We start from the raw sequence: 25,530 nt of genomic DNA, 5'->3' as shown, positions 1-25,530 counted from the left end.
TTATATGTATTATATGATAATTTCAAAATCAGTTGTGCTTTGGCTACAAACCACTACTAGTACTGTTATATTGTACATAGCTAAGTGCACCAATTATTGTATAATTGACCTTAATTTAATTTGCCAGGACACACATTCTGCCGCCTGAAATCAAACAAATAACTATATGCCATTGGCTTAGTTTATCTCTTTGGAACTTACTTTTAGAATTTAGTTAAGTAGCGTTATGGGTGGTAGGTTACACGATCGTGTGCTGGAAAGAGACAGTCAAAGTAAATCATGATCATCGGTGGGTAGCTATAGACAAGATATTTACTTGATCATTAAGGTGTGAAGATTGCATTGGTGGTGATAATATTCTGTAACAGCGTTATAGAATATTATTATCGCTCTTTTCCATGTAGTGCATCCTCAAACTCATGATCAATAACACGATCAAGGAAACTGTTGTCTCAGAGAATTTGAAATTACGTAGAATTAAAACTTGATTTTTGTGCGGTTGCTCCACTGATGGGCTTACGCCCACGTACGGATTCCTAGAATCTACGTGTTGTCGTCCGTCCACGTCTCTCCACTATATAACAGTTGCATCAACAACGCGTGGTTTCATTTGCTGTAAAGTTGCTATCAGATTTAGGAGAGAGGGTTACAGGACCGTCTCAGAGAAAGCTGGTGCTGGCAGCCGGGAAAAGTGGTCTCGCCGGTTATTCGTATCGAGTTGGTAAGACTGACCTGTGTATGTATACAATGATCATTATTACTTGTGTTGCAGTTAGGCCACGAAACACGTACGACGGCGTTGAGTGTAAGGTAAATGAGGGTAATTCCGGACACTCTGATAAAATCACTCTAACACTGCACTCACAACGAGTTAGCACAAACTCTTAGGATCGTTTTAATGCCTATCTTATGGTGCACCTGCACTACAAATTTCGTTTCGATACAATCAACTGCTGAGTGGAAATTTAACAGCGTGTAAAAATACAACATGCGGCTAATTCCGGACACTTCGAATAACAAACAAGTAGCACCTTCTACAGGTTACCAATCCTCTTTAAAAGTATAGAGACTAAAGTACCACTCATCTGCAGCTTATAAATCAAGTAGAAAGTTCATACCCTTTGGTAGTCTCGTGCGCCCGACTCCTTAATAGCGATTTCCAACCAACCAATTTTTCACACATATTTTTGCTACTTAAATTACACACCTTCAGTAAATGTTTCACAAGTTGCCGTTCCAGTTACTGATAGTCAGTGCTTCGTACTTCGTAATGCACTTTACTGGATTAAAATCCATGTGGTATTTATTGAAATACGTCAAATCAAAGTTTGAGAAATAAAAATCCCCATAGGAATCCCATACAAATAATTGCGTACGTAATTCTAATTGGAAGAATACAGCACCGGTGATAGCCAAAGTTTCCGAGTGTTTCTGTGTGAATCTGTGGCAGATGAGGACGAATAAAGTGTTCCTGGGCAAACCGTATATGCTGATTTCGATTTTGCCATGTGTTTTTTGATTGGAGGATGATTGATGTTGGATTACGACGAAAATATGGCCCTTTTAAAGGTAAATCGCCATCTAACACTGTTCAGAATTCAGCATTACATTCACCCTGGGCTTCAAGGCATCCCTCTGCATTGATGCAAGTATAGTTTGAAGGTGAGTAGTTTGTTGTCTTGCGTGGAATTGCAATGTAAGGTTCAAGGTTGAGCATAATCTTTTCAAAAGTGGAGACTGGCATGTGATACCAACCTTACATGGCTTCACACTTACCTGATGTTATATTCTGGTGTATTTACTGCTTGTTTTGATCCATTTTATAGCAGCTTCAGTGATTGTAATTTTGGTTAGAAACTATTTATACTTTCTCTTTGTAGTATAGTGATGTCATTGTGTTATATAATAATTATTATCCTTACTGCTTACAATGTGACAAATAAAGCTGAGCAGTGTCCAAATAGATCTACTTTAATATAATCTTACGTTTTGTTATCTGATTGTCATGTTTTCGAAGTATTTGTTAATTGTGACTTGTGATACCATTACTTACCATGTTATATAATATCACTGATTTTTCTGGTTAGTTATCCTTGAAAATGCATTAGGTACCTGTGTATACTTAGCATTACATAGTACACACAATTTTATTTGTGAATCACTTGCTTTATTCATGTAATAATCTGAGTGGTCAGTCTACAAAGAAGTGGTCACTCTTGAGAGGTTTTACCTAGCTCATATGCTGTTCTCCATAAAATAGTTATGTGGTGAAAATTTCATGTCATTATTAGTTTCCTATCTAGATTTACGACACTTACGTAGAATATTGTGTTTGGTGCCATGTGATATATGTAAATCACACTGTCAACTTCTTTTGCTTATATCTTGATAGGAACTACCAATTGGGGTGGGGTTTTCACTAAAATGACCCCGAAAGATAGCACAATATTTGTCACACCAATGAATGTATGAAATGTTAATTATTTAATTTAGTTGGAAATCTCTACTCTTAAAAATAAAGAGTCTGGGGAAACTCCGTTCAAAAAGTTGGCGAGTGGCGTGTGCTAATTAATGACGTATTCATTTATCGATCATGTTTTTGCTTGCTGATATGAGTTGATAATAATCGATAGCTAGTTGACACGAGACGGCTGGAGTTTCAGCAGCAATGCTCACGAAGCCCACAGCCTGTAATATTGATTGTTTATTGTGCGGATCACCTATTCTAGATTCAAAGTTTAGGAGAAACGTGCATGGCAATAGCGATGAAATGCACAAAGTAAGGGGCTTATTGTAGAATTACTGGAAATTAGCCACAGCAGTGATGATGTGGCAGATTACTTGGACTCTGCATCAAAAGTGGTGTGTAAAACTGCGATGTGTTTCGGGGTACTCTCTAGAATTGTGCGCTCGTACGGTCCCATGCATCGGGTGCACGAGACTAGCCCTTTGGTAGGGAGCAGCAGTGTGTATTTTAAAAAGTTTATGTGATTCGTGAATATTTTCTTTGTATTTCAATAGAACAGCTGCTGAAAAATCGACTGCCACTCAGTCTGTGCATGGATTCTTATGATTTTTGGTATGCAATTACCCGAGGGTATGATCTTATAAATCTTTAAATTATGAGCTTGGGCTGTCTGGTTAGATTAATATTTTCAAAGTTTTAAAACAAAATACACGTGATTACACTACAAATTCGTGTCAAACTTCACGATGGAATAACCGGTTCGCTTCAATTTTGGTTTGTAAATAGGCCATAGGACACTAATCTCGTGCCCAGACCGCTTTTTTTTTTCTTCTTTTTGTGTGGGGGTGGAGAAAAAAAGGGTTTGGTGGATCTCCAATACATTTTTCGTGCAGCAGATCTACAACTTTTGGGGATTGTTGATTAGTGATGATGAGTAGCAAAGGCTTGTTAACGAAGCAACAATAGGAAATATGGCGCTCGTGCCCAAGGATGCAGCCTTGCAGCCTTGCTAAGCAAACGTGTGCTGTATTTCCTATTGTTGCTTTGTTAACAAGCCTTTGCTACTCATCATCACTAATCAACGATCCTCAAAAGTTGTAGATCCGGCTGCACAAAAAATGTGTTGGAAATCCACCAGACCCTTTTTTTCGCCGCCCCCACACAAAAAGAAAAAAAGCGGTCTGGGCACAAGACTGATAGGGCACTGCATTAGCATACCAAATTATAGACGCAGGGATTCTACTATTGTTGAGAACGATATAAGTGTCCGGAATTAGCCGCTGTCCGGAATTCCCTGCACTTACCTTACTTGAATGTATGTTGCCTCCGGTAGAATAGTGTTCCATTCCTGCAAATTCCGGAGAATCACCCTATCAAAAGCTCAGATACATGAGCCAAACATTTATCAATAATTTACAATATCTATCTCGGCTGTTTCAGGAGACATGTTCGTTAGTCTTGTGTAGCAGGACCCTTTTCTTTCTTTTGTGTGGGGGCGGGGAAAGAAAAGGGGTCTGATGAAGGTAGTATAGCATCGTCGTTGGCCTATCCTGAGATTGTGGGGATTCTACTGCACAGCTTGTCTAGTGAACATGGCATACCGGTACTTCACATATCAAAACTAATGTCAAATTTACTGGATTCCGCAAAGTTTTGTCCGTTTCCGGTAAAAATTATACCACCTTGTAAACAAACCACTATAACTTCTGCATACTTCAGTTTACGGAAACATTGTTTGGTTTATCGAATTCGTTAATGTCAGGCGAGTCCCGTGGTATATTAGATTTGGCTCTGAGATGAACGGAAAGGGCAGAAAGAGCCTTGTTCTGGTGAATTACGCATCATCAGGTAAGTTTGAAAATGAAGGTTTTTCAAGTACTCCTCTGTAAAATTACCAGTTAAGCACTCAGTACAGGGGAATTCTTAATCAGTACGTTTCAACACATACAATGATACCAGGTTTTGGGAATTTGGTGGAGGATAACAGTCTGTATTATGGGATTTGTCCACCCACGTAATCAATGTCTCCAACAGGCTTTTGTATGTATTTTGTATTGGACAAGGAAATTACAAGGAATGACAAGGTTTTTTTAATCAGCTTGTTTGACAAATCTGAGATGGTGAAAGGGTTATAAAGTAGATATTACATCATTTTAATGACTAATTCTTTAGAATTAAAGGTAAAACTTAGAATTCTGTGAAAAAAAAAATTGACCATTGAGGTTTTGGCTGTGATTTGACAAAATGTACAGAGTAGTTTTGATATGCGTGAATATTTAGCAAATAACAGTACCAGTAAACCAACACAATCAGTTGATTAACGATAGTGAACCATTCACCTTTCGATTATAAGTGTCTGCTACGATGTTTAGAACATAGTAAATTTTACATCACATGCAACGTTGCTGATGAGCATGTGTGGAGTTTATTTTTGACAACAAACCGGAAAATTATGGTAGCATCATCGTTGGTCTATCCCAAGATTGTGGGGATTCTACTGTGCAGCTTCCGGATTGTTTGTGGGTGCAAATGATGTGTTTTGCTAACCGATGTGTTTTGCTAACCGTTGCGTCATTTGTGTCCTGTTGCCATAGATATAAAAGCAGTAGCTATGGTAATAGAACGCAAATGATGCAAAGATCAGCAGATCATGCTTTACATCAACGGCAACAGGACGCAAATGATGCAGTGGTTAGCAAAACACGTCATTCACACCCACAAACAATCCAGAAACTGTGCAGTAGAATCCCCACAATCTCGGGATACAGGCCAACGGTGATGCTATACTATGTTCACCAGACCCTGTTCTTTCCCCACTCCCACACAAAAGAAAGAAAAGGTCTGGCTACGCGAGACTACATGCTCATATCAGGGGTGGAGAAATAACTTTTTCCAATGCCCAGTTGCTAAAGTAAAGCAACTGCTGTAGTCATTAGCCAACTTACTTTGCCTTGATTTACTAGAATTTGTGCTAAAGGTTATGCAAGAATGGAATACTGCATGAATCAGTGTTGAAAGTGCACAAGATCGAAATACTCTAATAGAACAGTCACCTAACTACTCTAATAGAACATTCAGTGGAATCATATGAGTTGGCACTATATATGCAATTAATTCAATCTGTCTTCACTAACACATTATATTAATCAAGAACATGAGTCTGTCTGATATGCTTTCATTTACTGCTGTATATGTTATTTATCTCCTTGATGTATTAGCCAAATTCATTGTGACTTCCTGTGTTGGTCTGGTGTTTGGTTTTGTTTGATGTCTTTGAACTAATTAGTGGCCAGACTGTGTGGCCAAAAAGAGGTACTTAGCCATGTTACAAACCAGTTTACAGCTGATTTGTAACACTGGTGGCAGCCTGTGATCTCCCCATGCACTATACTACAAGAACCATTATAAAATGCAAATGTGTAGCTTGATTTTCTTGAGCTTTGGTACACTTTAAGAACATATTGCGGCACAATCATGTACCAAGTATGGTGCAAATCTGATTATTAGTCATAGAGCTATGGACGATTATTTGCGTTAAAAAGGCTGACTTGTCATGCCTACAGGGTAAACTGCTTTTGGGAATATCTTAAAATCAGTGTGCGTGTAGGTTACCCATATAGGTTTAAAAGAAATCACATTGACAGCTATAGAGCTACAAGGGAAAAACCACACAACTGTATATTGTGGGGTCAAAATACACTAATAGAACAGTTACTGTGGGGTAAAAAAAGGTGCATGAAAATGTCGGGGGGGGGGGGGGGGGGGGGGGAACTACCAGTGTTCGAACCAGGTACCTCTGTACTGAGCACCCAAATCCTTAACCACCGAGCCGCTGCCATCATGGCTGATAATTTCTAATAAAAGACAATTCTAGCTAAAATCAACTCAATAGTAAAAGTTCATAATTTCATAGATCTACCAATGGAAAATCTAGATTGTTCTAGAACATTGCTATGTGTGTTATTAGAAATCCTGAAAAAAATGTGTGCTCTATTAGAGCATTACAAAAGTAATCAATGTGCACTCTATTAGAGTATTACAATAATATCATTTACCAAATATTGAAGTAAATCATGCAATATAAGAAAAATATAGGAATTTTAAGTTTGATTAGGGATCGTAGTAAAAAAGTAGGAAAACAGGGCAGTCACCTACTCTTCCAGATATACTAGTGAACATAATCACAAACTTAAAATTCCTGATTTTCCTTGTACCTGTTTGTTTACTTTTTTTGTAAAATTTTTATGATTGTTGAACCCGCACATACCACATCAAAAGAAAGGATGGCACTAGAGTTTGTTTTTGTTTAAACACACACCCCATCTATCAATTACTGACTTGAACGTGAAGTAGCCATTACGCTTTGCTTTCAGCTATGGTAAGCTCGTTACAAATGAAGAACAGCAGGAGAAGCGCCTCTGCAATCAATCCAGCCACCACCAAAAATACGGATGATTTACATGCCCCAACTACCAATTACTGACTTAAAAATGAAGTGGTCTTATGCTTTGCTTTCACCTATTTTCAGCACGTTACACCAGTCACCACGGAATATGGACAATTCTCATCGTTTACAAATGGGAGCCATGCATCGCACTACCATGAATCAACACCTTGGGATTGTCAACAAAAAGAAATGAGCACAAAGGAGGACAAGGTAAGTCTATGAATTTTACATACTGCAGTAGGCCGAAACGCACATCTATGGATGAAGCAACGTCGAACAGTGAAAAAATCAAGCCCGTAGCCTTAGCTGTTATTGAGTTACACTTGTCTGAAGACATCAAGCAGGTAGGCAGGCAAGCAGTTAGTCAGTCAGTCAAAAATTCCATTGAATATATATATATATAAATTGTAGCTACCTATTGGAAGGAAGGCACTTTTGGGCTTGGTTATATACTGGTGTGATTATGCATATTCAGACCCGAGTGTTTTTCCAAGGATTAGAGTGCTTTTGCATGCATACAAAATTCCAGCACAAAAACAGACTTAGCTTATTGAATACAATAATAGTGCAAATTATAGTGTAACAATTTCATACTGGTGTTGCTTTATGTCACAAATACAATGTTGGCTTAAAAGTTCGGATGTATGTACACTGCTTGTTTTATAATTAGAATGTGTAATGTTACATTTCAATTAACAGGTTCAAGGATTGTTAGTGCAGAGCAGCCAATGGCTGGGAAGCAGACATTTGGAATAAAGGTGTCAGAAATACCTGATGGTGTTACTGAAGTTGATCTGCAATCATTGTTTTCTAAATTTGGAAATATTTCAAGTGTGCATTTAAAAAATTCTAAACCACTAAATCACGCATATATTAATTATGATTCTCAGCATAGCGTAGTAGCAGCAGCTGAAGCTATGAATGGATACTCTGTTTCTGGTGGTACTATAAAAGTAGTATCACAAAATACTGGCAGTGGAAGACACAAGTCCACAATCCCTGAAAGTGTGCAACCAAAGGGAACTGTTACAAATGCTGTTACAAACCAGTTCAGTATTAAAATCTCTAATATCAATCCCAGTACTACACAAGAAATATTGTCCGGGTTGTTTAAAACCAGAGTCATTCTTAAGGAAGTTCCTGGTAAAAAAAGTTTTGCATATGCTAATTATGAGAAACAAGAAGAAATGCAGGACGCATTAAAACTCCATGGTACATCACTTGATGGTTTACAGATATCTGTAAAGGAGGCTACTTCATCCAGGTATGTACTTAGTATGATTTATAATAATACTTTGTTCATGGAGTGTTGATTCTTTTATGATAACAATTGTCACTGTCTCTGGGAAAACTACTTATTTACCAGTATTGAGAGATGGTGGCTTTAAGTATTTAGAGTGTTGTAGCTTACCAATGGTCGTACTAAATTTTCATGTATTCCCTATGTAGTGATGTGTCAAAGTTCTGGGTACTACTCACACAATGTTATGCCATTTTTCCTAGCAAAAAAAACAACTAATTTGTGGGAGAGTCAGCCCATGACAGCAGGGTTGATTGTTCACCATGGTATGAGATCAAGTGTCAAATTATACTTGACCCTTGTTTAATAGCGTTACATGATGATTAAATACTTGTGTACACAACATTTACATTGTGTTTTAATATGTACATTTTGAATCATTGGTTGTTTTTATAGATCCTCATCACAAAGTGACAATGTGACAAAAGAAAAATCACAAATGTCAGTCAGCCTGCATAGGTTTTTTCTGTCAAAAATGGCAGGTAATATAAATGAGTTGGAAACAAAAGGAGGGTCAGTAAATTGGGATAGTGGTTTCCTATATTACACTGCACCCAATTCAGAAACTTTGATGAGGTTTAAGAACAATGCAGTGGATTGTTTGTTTGAGGACAGTCTACAGCTTTCTGCTGAGACTTGGAATAAGTTGATGACAACACATCCTAATGGAGGTAGCTTGTTTCAGCAATTGACACAACCTTTTCGCTCTAATCCTAATGTGGAGATACACACAGACATGGTAGCACTAAAAGTGATACTTTTGGGGTTCAAAGTTGCAGTACAAGATGCCATGCAAGCTGTAGCCTCTGCATTGTATAATAACATACCTATTGATGGGTGAGTGCACAATGGATGCATGTGTAGAGCTAACTGCTTTACTGTAAATGTATACATAGCTGAAATGTGGGGCAGTAAGGAAATTTGCTGTAATAGGGGTTTGGGAAGAAAGAATATAGTTCGGAAAATGACTTGTAAAATGGAAATTTATATAGAAAAGCTAATTCACCTACTTAATTTCTGGCTTTTTGGCATATTTATACCATCAGTGTATAATGGCGAAATATGTGATTTAAATTTTATATTTCATTGCAGAGTAAAGTTGCTGTACACTTTGAAGATGTTCCCTAACTTACAAGCTGATCTTTTAAAGGAATTTGGTATAACAGTTCAAGGGTTTTACCCTGGATCTTCAGAATTGATTCTTTCTGGAAACAGACCAAGTTTCTGTGAGCCATATCTCAAGATAACAGGTATTCTCAACCATCAGAATATTTTGACGTGCACATGCATTGGATTGTTAATTCAGTCTGCTCAGAAGCGGATTAGCCTGGAAAAGTTACCAGCTGTTCTGTGTACACATGGTCAAAATAAAGGAGATTTTTGCTATGCTGAAGTTTATTCCAACAGTCTTAGTCAGATTACTTTATTGATTTGTGGACCGGATGATGTGCCACAGAAAGTCAGCACAATTATTAATTCTCCTGAGCAGAAAGAAGTTATTCTTGCCAATGCTAATGCCATACAAGTTATAAAAGGCTTACCTCAATGCAATTTTGTTCAATTATTGCATCGCTATGGTGTGTATATTCAGGAAAATGTATACCGACCCAGTCTTGTTGTTCAAGGCTATGTGCAAGAAGAGGTCATGGCAGTTTTCTCAATTTTATCAGGAGCGGCTACAAGTGTTGCTGCCTCTGTAAATACAGTTGTCCCAGTGCTGCCAAGCTTCACTCATACTGAGAAGTTTCAGTACCATTGTCATCCAAACTTCAAGTCTCAAATACAGGAACATGTTGTTGACACATTGCAACAGCAGCTGAGGGTGACCATTTCATTCTTTGATTCAGATGTTATGACCCAATCTTCTCCAACTAAACCTGCTTTTGAAAGTGGAGGCAAGGCAAAGAAAGTTGTAATCACGCTATTGCTCCAAAGCAATTTTGAAGAGGATTTTTTGGACGCATGTAGAAAACTGAAGGTATGTACCTACTGTTCATATGCATGTGTACATAAGTGCAGTAAAAAATATAAGAGGAGTTTACTATTTTTGCCATATTTCTGTTTGTAGGAGATAAAGCCACAGTGTATGTATACTACCTTGTCAAAGAAGGAGTATGAGGTTTTATCAAAGAAAGTGAAGAAGCAGCTGAAGGATTTTGAGAAGATTAATCGTGTCCGCATCATACTTCACGAGAAAAACAGTTCAGTGGGTATCTATGGTCTAACAAATGCTGAGGTTTCCGCATCACAGTATTATCTTAAAAATTCTGTGGAATCAAATATGGTGATTGAATCACAAATTTCAGTGTCTCGGTATGAAAGTTTATTTTTACGAAAAAAACACAAAAGCGACTTATATGAACTTTGTAAGGTACGTTTCCCAACTGGTTCAGACTTTCAGTCAGATTCTACAAGTGCTAGCTTGGTTTTGGAAGGTAGTAAGACCAAAGTAGATTTAGCTAGACAAAAAGTCAATGAAGCCCTAAATGAACTACAGGAAAAATCAGTGAGTTTTCAGCATGATAGCTATGGTGAGATGTGGAAAAGAAAATGGTTTGAGTTAAAGAAACAGGAAGAGGCAGCTCACAATATTGTTGTGAATGTGCATGCAATACTTGGTGAAAAGACCAGTAAAAATCCAGCAGATGTGAGTTTGAATGTGAAGTTGGCAATTATAGGAAAAGATAGTAATTCCATCAGTGAAATTGAAAGCACTATAACAGACATTGGAACCAAACTTTTACGTAAAACAGAAAGCATTAGTAAAGCGCAGCTTGCAGCAGTGAAAGAAGGCCTTAGATCTAAAAAACTTTCACTTAGAGAGAATCACAACACAGAGGTGGTGTGGAATCAAGAAAAACTCACCATTGATCTAATTACTCCCAATGGGTCATCTGAAGAATTGGATGCTGCTTACAATCTCCTCATGGCTTACACTGAGGGAGTGGCTGTTAATACAGAAAAAGTGTATTTCAGAAATGTGATTGGTCTATTCCTACAGCAGCATAAACAGTGGCAACAAATTGTCACTATAGCTAAACAAAATTCAGTAACAGTCAAGCTTGTACGTAATGGCATCACTATACGTGGTAAGCTTGGTAATACTGGAAATGCTAAGAAATCCATAGAGGATAAGTTACAAAAGCTTTTGGAGCTGTTTGCAGAAAGGAAAATTAAAATTGATGATATGCTTTTACCTATATTAGACACGCCAGGTTTTGAAGGTATCGTTGCTAAGGTTAAACAGGACCATGGCTGCATCCTTACAAAGTGTAAAGCTATACAAAGCATACAAGTAAAAAAGCCTGATGGCTCTATACTTACCATTGAAATATGTATAGGCAGCATTTTTGATGAAATGTCTGATGCAATTGTGAATGTAAGCAGCTTTAATGCGCAAAACAGTACAACTAGGGAACTGACTGATGTTGGTGGGCCCACAATCCAAAAAGAGTATGATAATTACATTGCAAAACATGGAGCAGTTAGTTTGTGCAAAGCTATATGCTTAGGATCCGGTGACCTTAAATGCAGCAAGGTGATCCATGTTGAATTGCCTGTGTGGGTGAATGGATCTGAGAGTGAATTAGCAAAAATCAGTGAATCCATTCAGAACAGTTTGGTGGTTGCAGAAAAGCATTCAATTTGTAGTATTTCAATTCCATCATTTCATACTGATTCATCTGCTCTTTCTGAATGCGCTAAAGCTTTGTTGCAAGCTACATTGAGTCTATCCACTAGTGGCACACTGAAGTGTCTAGAAATAGTAAGGTTCGTTTTAACAACTAAGGAGATTGCAAACACATACAGGCAGAAGCTACTAGAGCTTCAAGGTACAACTCTTGGTTTGGTTATGATTAATTCAGACAAGCTGTTGACACCAACACAGTCTTTCATGTGGCTTTGGGAGAATGATTTTGGGTGCTTAGAACCGTATGCTGATGAAGTCTCAATTACTTTGTCGCAGCAGTTTTCTTCAGTAGCTAACTGCAAAATAGCGATCAAGGGAATCACGTATATGTTTGACTTTGCAAAAATGTTGCAAGTGAATGACCAAACGTCAAAGTCTAGGCGGATAGAGAAAAGGAAGCTACAGCCATTTTGGAAATATCAAAATGACAAAGACCAGTGGGATCTATACACAGAGGAGCAATCACAGGTAATTGAAACTATGTGGCAGACTAAACAACCAACTATTCTTCAGATAGGAAAATGGAAATATACTTTCAGCTTTGATAGTACTCCCATGACACAAATTAATATAACTACCAATAGAAGTCGTACTATTTGCCGGGTGGATAGCAAGGCTGCTCAAAATATCAACCTCACTGCCACTGAACAGACATCCTTACTGTTGGGTGGACCTAAGGAAAGTTTAGACAAAGCTGAGCAGACAGTTCAGGAGTTTCTGAAGGGAAACTTGGATACTAAAGAAATTTCATTAACAGCAGGTCAGTTGTCTAGTGTAGCACATGAAATTGGCAAAAAATACAATGTGGCAGTGAGTGATCTAACACAAAGCAAGGTGATGCTTAAAGGTTTAAACAGCACTGTCATGAAGGCTGCAATGGAAATCAAGTTGATGTCATTGCAGGATTACACTAAAGCTGACAAAGAGATTTATCCTGTTGAATGGGAACCACAGAATGATGAGCTTGAGCTAAAACAACTTGAAAGTGGTAATCCAGAATGGTCCAAGGTTTCTCAACAGTTTCAAACAACATTGTCCTCAGCAACGGTTGTTAAAATTGAAAGAGTTCAAAATAAATGGCTATGGGAGAAGTACTTTCACCACTCCAAAAGAATGAAAAAGAAAAATGGAGGTGTGATTAATGAGAAAATGTTGTTCCATGGAACTCGTAACACTCCACCAAGTTCTATTTACCAAGATGAAGAAGGATTTGACATGAGGTTTAGTAATGCTGGAATGTGGGGCACTGGTAACTATTTTGCAGTTAATGCAAGTTATTCCAATAACTATGCCCACCAGTTACCAGATGGCACTAAGCAGATGTTTCTTGCTAAAGTGCTGACTGGGGATAGCATCCCACTTCAGCCCAATAACACTTTACGAATGCCTCCTGTGAAGGATTCCTCCAAAGGTGTTGTGAGATACGATACAGTGACTGGGGACACTGGTGGAAGTCAAGTGTTCATAGCATACTCCAATGATAAAGCATATCCATTTTACCTTATTTCCTATAAATAAACTGCACAGGAGTAGCAACTAGCTGAGTATTATTAGGCTTAAGTTATTATTTTAAGATGAATTAATATGAGGCACATTGTATTTGTTAAGGGGTGTTAACTGTCTTTGTATTATTCATGCATTGATTGTAAAGTTGCCATTTTTGCTGCTAATGAATGCACTTCACTTGTTAGTAACTAGAATATGACAATACATTCATCCTGATAGAGATGTCACTATGGCAGTTATTGTTTCATGTTGAGTGCGCGTTTCTTGTTGAGTGCCACTAGCATCATTGTAACATAAAGCCTATATAACATGAATAACTGATGTATTTGAAGGATGGTAAATTTTGTATTGATACCACAGTTACTGTTACTGTTAATTGTGAACTGCTGGAGTGGTGCCACCTGTGTTGGTTATGTCAACTGGTCACAATTTACAGAATGTTGAACAGTTTATGTCAACTTGGATAAAAAAAAGAGGTTGCATGGACGCAGCGCAGTGCATGTATAAAAGCAACTGTGGTATATTGCATAATTATGCAATGCATTTAATAAGCTAGCAAGCCTGTGAAACAAAATAGTGAGCTTTTACAAGAACATAATGTGTTACCAGTGTTAGGACATGGAATAGCAATCTTATCGATAAGGTTACACGCATGATTGGTAGGGTTTAGAAGCTGAAGTGATTATGTATATATATATCAAAATGTATCATTGTATATAGTAACTACCACCTACCTAAGAAATGAACAATTTTCACACAACAGAATATATTAGAAATTGCTAAATCATCATTTGTAGAAGCTCTGATCAGTATTGTCTTGGACACTCTCCGCTCTACTTAACTCTTGCTAGTACCATAGCTAGTATAGTGTCCTAGCATGTTGTAACTCAAGTAGTTTGCAAAAATAATGAGATATATTCTAAGAAAGCAGTAACCCTAATACACAATATTCTAATAATACAGTATAATGTAGCTGTGTTATAACACAGCTATCAAAACTAATAATTAAGAAATGAAGTAATGATCCATGTAATAAAAACTAGAAGGTATGGATGATGGTATTACAACATAGCTATATGTATGAACATGCCAAATGTATAGTAATTTCCCCCACTAATATAATAAATGAGCATCAGTAATCTGTACATGTGATCTTTATTTTTGTACTGGTCAAAGTGTTGACAATTTACTACAGCTACTGTAGCTAGTACACATGCATTATGCATGCTTTTACACTTATACCATCACCTTGAAATGATGGTCTAATATGAGTACACAGAAAAATTTGGAATTTTCAAAATAGAGTAAGGACCATATAGCACATCGATAAAAAGTACTGAAAACTGGAATAGTGCACAATATTAAATCACAGTAAAACAATAAGAAGTGTTATATCCCTACTGTGCATTTCCATTATGGTATCTTGAGCACAGTAGGGATATAACACTTATTGCTTTACTGTGATTTAATATCGTGCACTACTCCAGCTTGTTTCAGTACTTTTTATTGATGTGCTATGGTCCCTATTCTAGTTGAAAATTCTAAATTTTTCTGTGTACTTGTTTGTTTGCCTTGTTTGTAAATAATTATTATGACTGATGAATGCATGCATACTGCATCTGAAATGGCACCGCGCACCCCAGCTATATCAATTATTGTCTGAAAAGTGAAGTATCCATTATGCTTTGTTGTCAGCTATGTTCAACCTGTTACGCAGCAGTGTGAATCAAGAACCATTCAAAAAGCACCTCTACAATCAAATAGCCACTATGAAAAATATGGACAATTTCTGTTACAATGGGAAGCCATCACATGCTACTGCCAAATCGACACTTTTCGCTGTCAGCAAAGATGAATGGGACACAAAGGAGGACACTGGTAAGTCCATGAAGAATGTATTATACGTACTGCGGTATGCCAAAAGGTCTAAGCGATGTCGAACAGTGAAAAAATCAAGCCCGTAACCTTAGCCGTTATCGAGTTACACTTGTCTGAAGGCAACAGTCAGTTACTCAGTCAGTAGAAAATTCCGTTAAATAATAATAAAAAAAAAATCCATAACAACTTGTTGAAAGTGTTTCAGGTTGATCTGAAAGCTTGTTTGGGCTTAGTTTTACGTAACCAATACTGTCGTCAGGAAAAATTGAGGCTGGTTTTTGGGTGATGTTATTTTGTGGGCCACGCCTACTCCTTTGTGGTTCCTACTATACAGTACTATGATTTTTTTCTTTGTTTCAGGAAATCCCTATACATTGTATTTTTAATATCATTATAGCCATAGCTAGTTACAACAAAACAAGGAATGGTCAGGTGATGTACATGAGCTGTCAGTGATACAGCTTTTTTACTAGCTAGCTATATATAGCTATATATTTGTTTGACATATTATTATTATCTATATAGAGACCAACCATGAGGATCTTTGTGATTTTTAAAGCCACGAAGATCTTTCCACATTGTTCAGTGATAACATATTTGGCTATGATCCCTAATAGAACTTAATTTTTCCTTCTTATTTGTCAACATTTTTGTAACACAATTGTGACTGAGTAAACCAGTGAACACCACATCTAAAGAAGGAATGGCACCATAATATACTTAATATTTTCTGGTGTCTGAATGTGCACCCCAACTATCAAGTATCCATTATTATAGAGAAGTGAGTAGTCATTATGCTTTGTTTTCAACTATATTCAGCCCATTGCACATGTACAGCATTACAAATGAAAAACATTACAAGAAACACCTCCACCAGTTATCAGATGGCACAAAGCAGATGTTTCTTGCCAAAGTGTTGACTGGAGATAGCATCCAACTTAAGTCTAATAGCACTTTACGGATGCCTCCTGTTAAGGATTCTTCAAAAGGTGTTGTGAGATATGATACAGTGACTGGACACACAAATGAAAGTCAAGTGTTCATAGCATACTCCAATGACAAAGCATATCCATTTCATATAGATAAAATGTAGGAATTACTGTTGCTATAGATACTAAGTATATTGAGGTTAATTACATTGTAGTATGGGATTGCCATTGTTTTTCGGATTTACTGATTTTGTGTAGTTGGAAGCATTGTAGATATATCTCAAATTGGATGTCAAAAGCTTGTTTGAACATGAACTGCCTGATGGGATATGCATGGGTGGCTGAAGTAGGTATAGCTGGTAGTGAATTTTATGTATTATATGATAATTTCAAAATCAGTTGTGCTTTGGCTCCAAACCACTACTAGTACTGTTATATTGTACATAGCTAAGTGCACCAATTATTGTATAATTGACCTTAATTTAATTTGCCCGAACACACATTCTGCCGCCTGAAATCAAACAAATAACTATATGCCATTGGCTTAGTTTATCTCTTTGGAACTTACTTTTAGAATTTAGTTAAGTAGCGTTATGGGTGGTAGGTTACACGATCGTGTGCTGGAAAGAGACAGTCAAAGTAAATCATGATCATCGGTGGGTAGCTATAGACAAGATATTTACTTGATCATTAAGGTGTGAAGATTGCATTGGTGGTGATAATATTCTGTAACAGCGTTATAGAATATTATTATCGCTCTTTTCCATGTAGTGCATCCTCAAACTCATGATCAATAACACGATCAAGGAAACTGTTGTCTCAGAGAATTTGAAATTACGTAGAATTAAAACTTGATTTTTGTGCGGTTGCTCCACTGATGGGCTTACGCCCACGTACGGATTCCTAGAATCTACGTGTTGTCGTCCGTCCACGTCTCCCCACTATATAACAGTTGCATCAACAACGCGTGGTTTCATTTGTTGTAAAGTTGCTATCAGATTTAGGAGAGAGGGTTACAGGACCGTCTCAGAGAAAGCTGGTGCTGGCAGCCGGGAAAAGTGGTCTCGCCGGTTATTCGTATCGAGTTGGTAAGACTGACCTGTGTATGTATACAATGATCAGTATTGCTTGTGTTGCAGTTAGGCCACGAAACACGTACGACGGCGTTGAATGTAAGGGACACTCTGATAAAATCACTCTAACACTGCACTCACAACGAGTTAGCACAAACTCTTAGGATCGTTTTAATGCCTATCTTATGGTGCACCTGCACTACAAATTTCGTTTCGATACAATCAACTGCTGAGTGGAAATTTAACAGCGTGTAAAAATACAACATGCGGCTAATTCCGGACACTTCGAATAACAAACAAGTAGCACCTTCTACAGGTTACCAATCCTCTTTAAAAGTATAGAGACTAAAGTACCACTCATCTGGAGCTTATAAATCAAGTAGAAAGTTCATACCCTTTGGTAGTCTCGTGCGCCCGACTCCTTAATAGCGATTTCCAACCAACCAATTTTTCACACATATTTTTGCTACTTAAATTACACACCTTCAATAAATGTTTCACAAGCTACCGTTCCAGTTACTGATAGTCAGTGCTTCGTACTTCGTAATGCACTTTACTGGATTAAAATCCATGTGGTATTTATTGAAATACGTCAAATCAAAGTTTGAGAAATAAAAATCCCCATAGGAATCCCATACAAATAATTGCGTACGTAATTCTAATTGGAAGAATACAGCACCGGTGATAGCCAAAGTTTCCGAGTGTTTCTGCGTGAATCTGTGGCAGATGAGGACGAATAAAGTGTTCCTGGGCAAACTGTATATGCTGATTTCGATTTTGCCATGTGTTTTTTGATTGGAGGATGATTGACGTTGGATTACGACGAAAATATGGCCCTTTTAAAGGTAAATCGCCATCTAACACTGTTCAGAATTCAGCATTACAATCGCCCTGGGCTTCAAGGCATCCCTCTGCATCGATGCAAGTATAGTTTGAAGGTGAGTAGTTTGTTGTCTTACGTGGAATTGCAATGTAAGGTTCAAGGTTGAGCATAATCTTTTCAAAAGTGGAGACTGGCATGTGATACCAACCTTACATGGCTTCACACTTACCTGATGTTATATTCTATAGCAGCTTCAGTGATTGTAATTTTGGTCAGAAACTATCTCTTTGTAGTATAGTGATGTCATTGTGTTATATAATAATTATTATCCTTAGTGCTTACAATGTGACAAATAAAGCTGAACAGTGTCCAAATAAATCTACTTTAATATAATATTGGTCTTACATTTTGTTATCTGATTGTCATGTTTTCGAAGTATTTGTTAATTGTGACTTGTGATGCCATTACTTACCATGTTATATAATATCACTGATTTTTCTGGTTAGTTATCCTTGAAAATGCATTAGGTACCTGTGCATACTTAGCATTACATAGTACACACAATTTTATTTGTGAATCACTTGCTTTATTCATGTAATAATCTGAGTGGTCAGTCTACAAAGAAGTGGTCACTCTTGAGAGGTTTTACCTAGCTCATATGCTGTTCTCCATAAAATAGTTATGTGGTGAAAATTTCATGTCATTATTAGTTTCCTATCTAGATTTATGACACTTACGTAGAATATTGTGTTTGGTGCCATGCGATATATGTAAATCACACTGTCAACTTCTTTTGCTTATATCTTTTGATAGGAACTACCAATTGGGGTGGGGTTTTCACTAAAATGACCCCGAAAGATAGCACAATATTTGTCACACCAATGAATGCATGAAATGTTAATTATTTAATTTAGTTGGAAATCTCTACTCTTAAAAATAAAGAGTCTGGGGAAACTCCGTTCAAAAAGTTGGCGAGTGGCGTGTGCTAATTAATGACGTATTCATTTATCGATCATGTTTTTGCTTGCCGATATGAGTTGATAATAATTGATAGCTAGTTGACACGAGACGGCTGGAGTTTCAGCAGCAATGCTCACGAAGCTCACAGTCTGTAATATTGATTGTTTATTGTGCGGATCACCTATTCTAGATTCAAAGTTTAGGAGAAACGTGCATGGCAATAGCGATGAAATGCACAAAGTAAGGGGCTTATTGTAGAATTACTGGAAATTAGCCACAGCAGTGATGATGTGGCAGATTACTTGGACTCTGCATCAAAAGTGGTGTGTAAAACTGTGATGTGTTTCGGGGTACTCTCTAGAATTGTGCGCCCGTACGGTCCCGTGCATCGGGCGCACGAGACTAACCCTTTGGTAGGGAGCAGCAGTGCGTATTTTAAAAAGTTTATGTGATTCGTGAACATTTTCTTTGTATTTCAATAGAACAGCTGCTGAAAAATCGACTGCCACTCAGTCTGTGCTGCATGGATTCTTATGATTTTGGTATGCAATTACCCGAGGGTATGATCTTCTTATAAATCTTTAAATTATGAGCTTGGGCTGTCTGGTTAGATTAATATTTTCAAAGTTTTAAAACAAAATACACGTGATTACACTACAAATTCGTGTCAAACTTCATGATGGAATAACCGGTTCGCTTCAATTTTGGTTTGTAAATAGGCCATAGGACACTAATCTCGTGCCCAGACCGCTTTTTTTTCTTTTCTTCATTTTGTGTGGGGGTGGAGAAAAAAAGGGTTTGGTGGATCTCCAATACATTTTTCGTGCAGCAGATCTACAACTTTTGGGGATTGTTGATTAGTGATGATGAGTAGCAAAGGCTTGTTAACGAAGCAACAATAGGAAATATGGCGCTTGCCCAAGGATGCAGCCTTGCAGCCTTGCTAAGCAAACATGTGCTGTATTTCCTATTGTTGCTGTGTTAACAAGCCTTTGCTACTCATCATCACTAATCAACGATCCCCAAAAGTTGTAGATCCGGCTGCACAAAAAATGTGTTGGAAATCCACCAGACCCTTTTTTTTGCCGCCCCCACACAAAAAGAAAAAAAGCGGTCTGGGCACAAGACTAATAGGGCACTGCATTAGCATGCCAAATTATAGACGCAGGGATTCTACTATTGTTGAGAACGATATAAGTGTCCGGAATTAGCCGCTGTCCGGAATTCCCTGCACTTACCTTACTTGAATGTATGTTGCCTCCGGTAGAATAGTGTTCCATTCCTGCAAATTCCGGAGAATCACCCTATCAAAAGCTCAGATACATGAGCCAAACGTTTATCAATAATTTACAATATCTATCTTGGCTGTTTCAGGAGACATGTTCGTTAGTCTTGTGTAGCAGGACCCTTTTCTTTCTTTTGTGTGGGGGTGGGGAAAGAAAAGGGGTCTGATGAAGGTAGTATAGCATCGTCGTTGGTCTATCCTGAGATTGTGGGGATTCTACTGCGCAGCTTGTCTAGTGAACATGGCATACCGGTACTTCACATATCAAAACTAATGTCAAATTTACCGGATTCCGCAAAGTTTTGTCTGTTTCCGGTAAAAATTATACCACCTTGTAAACAAACCACTATAACTTCTGCATACTTCAGTTTACGGAAACACTGTTTGGTTTATCGAATTCGTTAATGTCAGGCGAGTCCCGTGGTATATTAGATTTGGCTCTGAGATGAACGGAAAGGGCAGAAAGAGCCTTGTTCTGGTGAATTACGCATCATCAGGTAAGTTTGAAAATGAAGGTTTTTCAAGTACTCCTCTGTAAAATTACCAGTTAAACACTCAATGCAGGTGAATTCTTAATCAGTACGTTTCAACACATACAATGACACCAAGTTTTGGGGATTCGGTGGAGGATAACAGTCTGTATTATGGGATTTGTCCACCCACGTAATCAATGTCTCCAACAGGCTTTTGTATGTATTTTGTATTGGACAAGGAAATTACAAGGAATGACAAGGTTTTTTTAATCAGCTTGTTTGACAAATCTGAGGTGGTGAAAGGGTTATAAAGTAGATATTACATCATTTTAATGACTAATTCTTTAGAATTAAAGGTAAAACTTAGAATTCTGTGAAAAAAAAAATTGACCATTGAGGTTTTGGCTGTGATTTGACAAAATGTACAGAGTAGTTTTGATATGCGTGAATATTTAGCAAATAACAGTACCAGTAAACCAACACAATCAGTTGATTAACGATAGTGAACCATTCACCTTTCGATTATAAGTGTCTGCTACAATGTTTAGAACATATTTACATCACGTGCAACGTTGCTGATGAGCATGTGTGGAGTTTATTTTTGACAACAAACCGGAAAATTATGGTAGCATCATCGTTGGTCTATCCCAAGATTGTGGGGATTCTACTGTGCAGCTTCCGGATTGTTTGTGGGTGCAAATGATGTGTTTTGCTAACCGATGCGTTTTGATAACCGTTGCGTCATTTGTGTCCTGTTGCCATAGATATAAAAGCAGTAGCTATGGTAATAGAACGCAAATGATGCAAAGATCAGCAGATCATGCTTTACATCAACGGCAACAGGACGCAAATGATGCAGTGGTTAGCAAAACACGTCATTCACATCCACAAACAATCCAGAAACTGTGCAGTAGAATCCCCACAATCTCGGGATACAGGCCAACGGTGATGCTATACTATGTTCACCAGACCCTGTTCTTTCCCCACCCCCACACAAAAGAAAGAAAAGGTCTGGCTACGCAAGACTACATGCTCATATCAGGGGTGGAGAAATAACTTTTTCCAATGCCCAGTTGCTAAAGTAAAGCAACTGCTGTAGTCATTAGCCAACTTACTTTGCCTTGATTTACTAGAATTTGTGCTAAAGGTTATGCAAGAATGGAATACTGCATGAATCAGTGCTGAAAGTGCACAAGATCGAAATACTCTAATAGAACAGTCACCTAACTACTCTAATACCATACCTGTTTCAGTGCCCATACAAAAGTCTCAATAGTAGCAGTGAAATTTATCCCGTATTTCACTGGTAGCAGTGAAAAAGTTGTAATTGCAATTTCATTGGCTAGAATTTATGTTAACAATTAGTGTTGACACGTGTTTAGTACATAGTGACAAATTGCGTACATGGCAACGCTAATGCACAGCATGCGTATATGCAGCGAGTATGGTATTAACTGGGAATAGCATGGGTAGCAGTGAAATTTGGGATAAATACCACTCTTGTTGTATTGGAAATGGTAAATTTCACTCGGCTTCGCCTCGTGAAATTTATCCCCATTTCCAATACAACACTCGTGATATTTATCCCAAATTTCACTGCTACCCATGCTATTACTAGTACTAATAGAACATTCAGTGGAATCATATGAGTTGGCACTATATATGCAATTAATTCAATCTGTCTTCACTAACACATTATATTAATCAAGAGCATGAGTCTGTCTGATATGCTTTCATTTACTGCTGTATATGTTATTTATCTCCTTGATGTATTAGCCAAATTCATTGTGACTTCCTGTGTTGGTCTGGTGTTTGGTTTTGTTTGATGTCTTTGAACTAATTAGTGGCCAGACTGTGTGGCCAAAAAGAGGTACTTAGCCATGTTACAAACCAGTTTACAGCTGATTTGTAACACTGGTGGCAGCCTGTGATCTCCCCATGCACTATACTACGAGAACCATTATAAAATGCAAATGTGTAGCTTGATTTTCTTGAGCTTCGGTACACTTTAAGAACATATTGTGGCACAATCATGTACCAAGTATGGTGCAAATCTGATTATTAGTCATAGAGCTATGGACGATTATTTGCATTAAAAAGGCTGACTTGTCATGCCTACAGGGTAAACTGCTTTTGGGAATATCTTAAAATCAGTGTGCGTGTAGGTTACCCATATAGGTTTAAAAGAAATCACATTGACAGCTATAGAGCTACAAGGGAAAAACCACACAACTGTATATTGTGGGGTCAAAATACACTAATAGAACAGTTACTGTGGGGTAAAAAAAGGTGCATGAAAATGTCGGGGGGGGGGGGGGGGAACTACCAGTGTTCGAACCAGGTACCTCTGTACTGAGCACCCAAATCCTTAACCACCGAGCCGCTGCCATCACGGCTGATAATTTCTAATAAAAGATAATTCTAGCTTAAATCAACTCAATAGTAAAAGTTCATAATTTCATAGATCTACCAATGGAAAATCTAGATTGTTCTAGAACATTGCTATGTGTGTTATTAGAAATCCTGAAAAAAATGTGTGCTCTATTAGAGCATTACAAAAGTAATCAATGTGCACTCTATTAGAGTATTACAATAATATCATTTACCAAATATTGAAGTAAATCATGCAATATAAGAAAAATATAGCAATTTTAAGTTTGATTAGGGATCGTAGTAAAAAAAGTAGGAAAACAGGGCAGTCACCTACTCTTCCAGATATACTAGTGAACATTAATCACAAACTTAAAATTCCTGATTTTTCCTTGTACCTGTTTGTTTACTTTTTTTGTAACATTTTTATGATTGTTGAACCCGCGCATACCACATCAAAAGAAAGGATGGCACTAGAGTTTGTTTTTGTTTAAACGCACACCCCATCTATCAATTACTGACTTGAACGTGAAGTAGCCATTACGCTTTGCTTTCAGCTATGGTCAGCTCGTTACAAATGAAGAACAGCAGGAGAAGTGCCTCTGCAATCAATCCAGCCACCACCAAAAATACGAATGATTTACATGCCCCAACTACCAATTACTGACTTAAAAATGAAGTGGTCTTATGCTTTGCTTTCACCTATTTTCAGCACGTTACACCAGTCACCACGGAATATGGACAATTCTCATCGTTTACAAATGGGAGCCATGTATCGCACTACCATGAATCAACATCTTGGGATTGTCAACAAAAAGAAATGGGACACAAAGGAGGACAAGGTAAGTCTATGATGCGTGCATTTTACATACTGCAGTAGGCCGAAAGGCACATTTATGGATGAAGCAACGTCGAACAGTGAAAAAATCAAGCCCGTAGCCTTAGCTGTTATTGAGTTACACTTGTCTGAAGACATCAAGCAGGTAGGCAGGCAGGCAGGCAGGCAGGCAGGCAGGCAGGCAGGCAGGCAGGCAGGCAGGCAGGCAGGCAGGCAGGCAGGCAGGCAGGCAGGCAGGCAGGCAGGCAGGCAGGCAGGCAGGCAGGCAGGCAGGCAGGCAGGCAGGCAGGCAGGCAGGCAGGCAGGCAGGCAGGCAGGCAGGCAGGCAGGCAGGCAGGCAGGCAGGCAGGCAGGCAGGCAGGCAGGCAGGCAGGCAGGCAGGCAGGCAGGCAGGCAGGCAGGCAGGCAGGCAGGCAGGCAGGCAGGCAGGCAGGCAGGCAGGCAGGCAGGCAGGCAGGCAGGCAGGCAGGCAGGCAGGCAGGCAGGCAGGCAGGCAGGCAGGCAGGCAGGCAGGCAGGCAGGCAGGCAGGCAGGCAGGCAGGCAGGCAGGCAGGCAGGCAGGCAGGCAGGCAGGCAGGCAGGCAGGCAGGCAGGCAGGCAGGCAGGCAGGCAGGCAGGCAGGCAGGCAGGCAGGCAGGCAGGCAGGCAGGCAGGCAGGCAGGCAGGCAGGCAGGCAGGCAGGCAGGCAGGCAGGCAGGCAGGCAGGCAGGCAGGCAGGCAGGCAGGCAGGCAGGCAGGCAGGCAGGCAGGCAGGCAGGCAGGCAGGCAGGCAGGCAGGCAGGCAGGCAGGCAGGCAGGCAGGCAGGCAGGCAGGCAGGCAGGCAGGCAGGCAGGCAGGCAGGCAGGCAGGCAGGCAGGCAGGCAGGCAGGCAGGCAGGCAGGCAGGCAGGCAGGCAGGCAGGCAGGCAGGCAGGCAGGCAGGCAGGCAGGCAGGCAGGCAGGCAGGCAGGCAGGCAGGCAGGCAGGCAGGCAGGCAGGCAGGCAGGCAGGCAGGCAGGCAGGCAGGCAGGCAGGCAGGCAGGCAGGCAGGCAGGCAGGCAGGCAGGCAGGCAGGCAGGCAGGCAGGCAGGCAGGCAGGCAGGCAGGCAGGCAGTCAGTCAGTCAGTAGAAAATTCCATTGAATATATATATAAATTGTAACTACCTATTGGAAGGAAGGCACTTTTGGGCTTGGTTATATACTGGTGTGATTATGCATATTCAGACCCGAGTGTTTTTCCAAGGATTAGAGTGCTTTTGCATGCATACAAAATTCCAGCACAAAAACAGACTTAGCTTATTGAATACAATAATAGTGCAAATTATAGTGTAACAATTTCATACTGGTGTTGCTTTATGTCACAAATACAATGTTGGCTTAAACGTTCGGATGTATGTACACTGCTTGTTTTATAATTAGAATGTGTAATGTTACATTCAATTAACAGGTTCAAGGATTGTTAGTGCAGAGCAGCCAATGGCCGGGAAGCAGACATTTGGAATAAAGGTGT

The 25,530-nt window shown here is 39.0% G+C and overlaps 2 protein-coding genes and 2 long non-coding RNA genes across 5 annotated transcripts in view; 2 read left to right on the top strand and 2 right to left on the bottom strand.

Moving 5' to 3' along the window:
• Position 1: 1 nt before the first annotated feature.
• LOC136249386 (uncharacterized) lies at positions 2–1,292 on the bottom strand. Its single transcript, XR_010698183.1, has 3 exons — positions 1,208–1,292; positions 202–297; positions 2–144 (listed from the first exon to the last, which is right to left on the bottom strand). It is a non-coding gene; the product is annotated as an uncharacterized lncRNA (long non-coding RNA).
• On the top strand, positions 551–13,605 carry LOC136249379 (uncharacterized). Its single transcript, XM_066041350.1, has 5 exons — positions 551–721; positions 7,614–8,178; positions 8,611–9,051; positions 9,307–10,192; positions 10,283–13,605. Exons 2-5 carry the CDS (start codon positions 7,643–7,645, stop codon positions 13,421–13,423), a joined length of 5,004 nt encoding a protein of 1,667 aa, XP_065897422.1. The 5' UTR covers positions 551–721; positions 7,614–7,642; the 3' UTR covers positions 13,424–13,605.
• Positions 13,606–16,614: 3,009 nt separating this feature from the next.
• LOC136249387 (uncharacterized) lies at positions 16,615–17,835 on the bottom strand. The gene is made up of 3 exons (XR_010698184.1): positions 17,775–17,835; positions 16,787–16,838; positions 16,615–16,729 (listed from the first exon to the last, which is right to left on the bottom strand). It is a non-coding gene; the product is annotated as an uncharacterized lncRNA (long non-coding RNA).
• Positions 17,133–25,530, top strand: part of LOC136249380 (uncharacterized) — a 16,117-nt gene continuing 7,719 nt past the window's right edge. The window contains exons 1-2 of one of the 2 annotated variants that reach the window (XM_066041351.1): positions 17,133–17,306; positions 25,468–25,526. In XM_066041351.1, coding sequence (XP_065897423.1) covers positions 25,497–25,526 — 30 coding nt within the window. In that variant the 5' untranslated portion in view covers positions 17,133–17,306; positions 25,468–25,496. The remainder of the gene's footprint in view (positions 17,307–25,467; positions 25,527–25,530) is intronic. The other variant, XM_066041353.1, reaches the window with a different exon arrangement.

This window comes from Dysidea avara, chromosome 3 (genome assembly GCF_963678975.1).
Source record: "Dysidea avara chromosome 3, odDysAvar1.4, whole genome shotgun sequence".
Taxonomy (NCBI): domain Eukaryota; kingdom Metazoa; phylum Porifera; class Demospongiae; order Dictyoceratida; family Dysideidae; genus Dysidea; species Dysidea avara.
This window is presented reverse-complemented; position numbering and strand designations above follow the sequence as displayed.

Coding starts and splice junctions, on each gene's coding strand:
- LOC136249379 (XM_066041350.1), top strand. CDS start 7,643: ATGGCTGGGAAGCAGACATTTGGAATAAAGGTGTCAGAAATACCTGAT. Junction 9,052..9,306: donor AATAACATACCTATTGATGG/GTGAGTGCACAA, acceptor ATTTCATTGCAG/AGTAAAGTTGCTGTACACTT. Junction 10,193..10,282: donor ACGCATGTAGAAAACTGAAG/GTATGTACCTAC, acceptor TTCTGTTTGTAG/GAGATAAAGCCACAGTGTAT.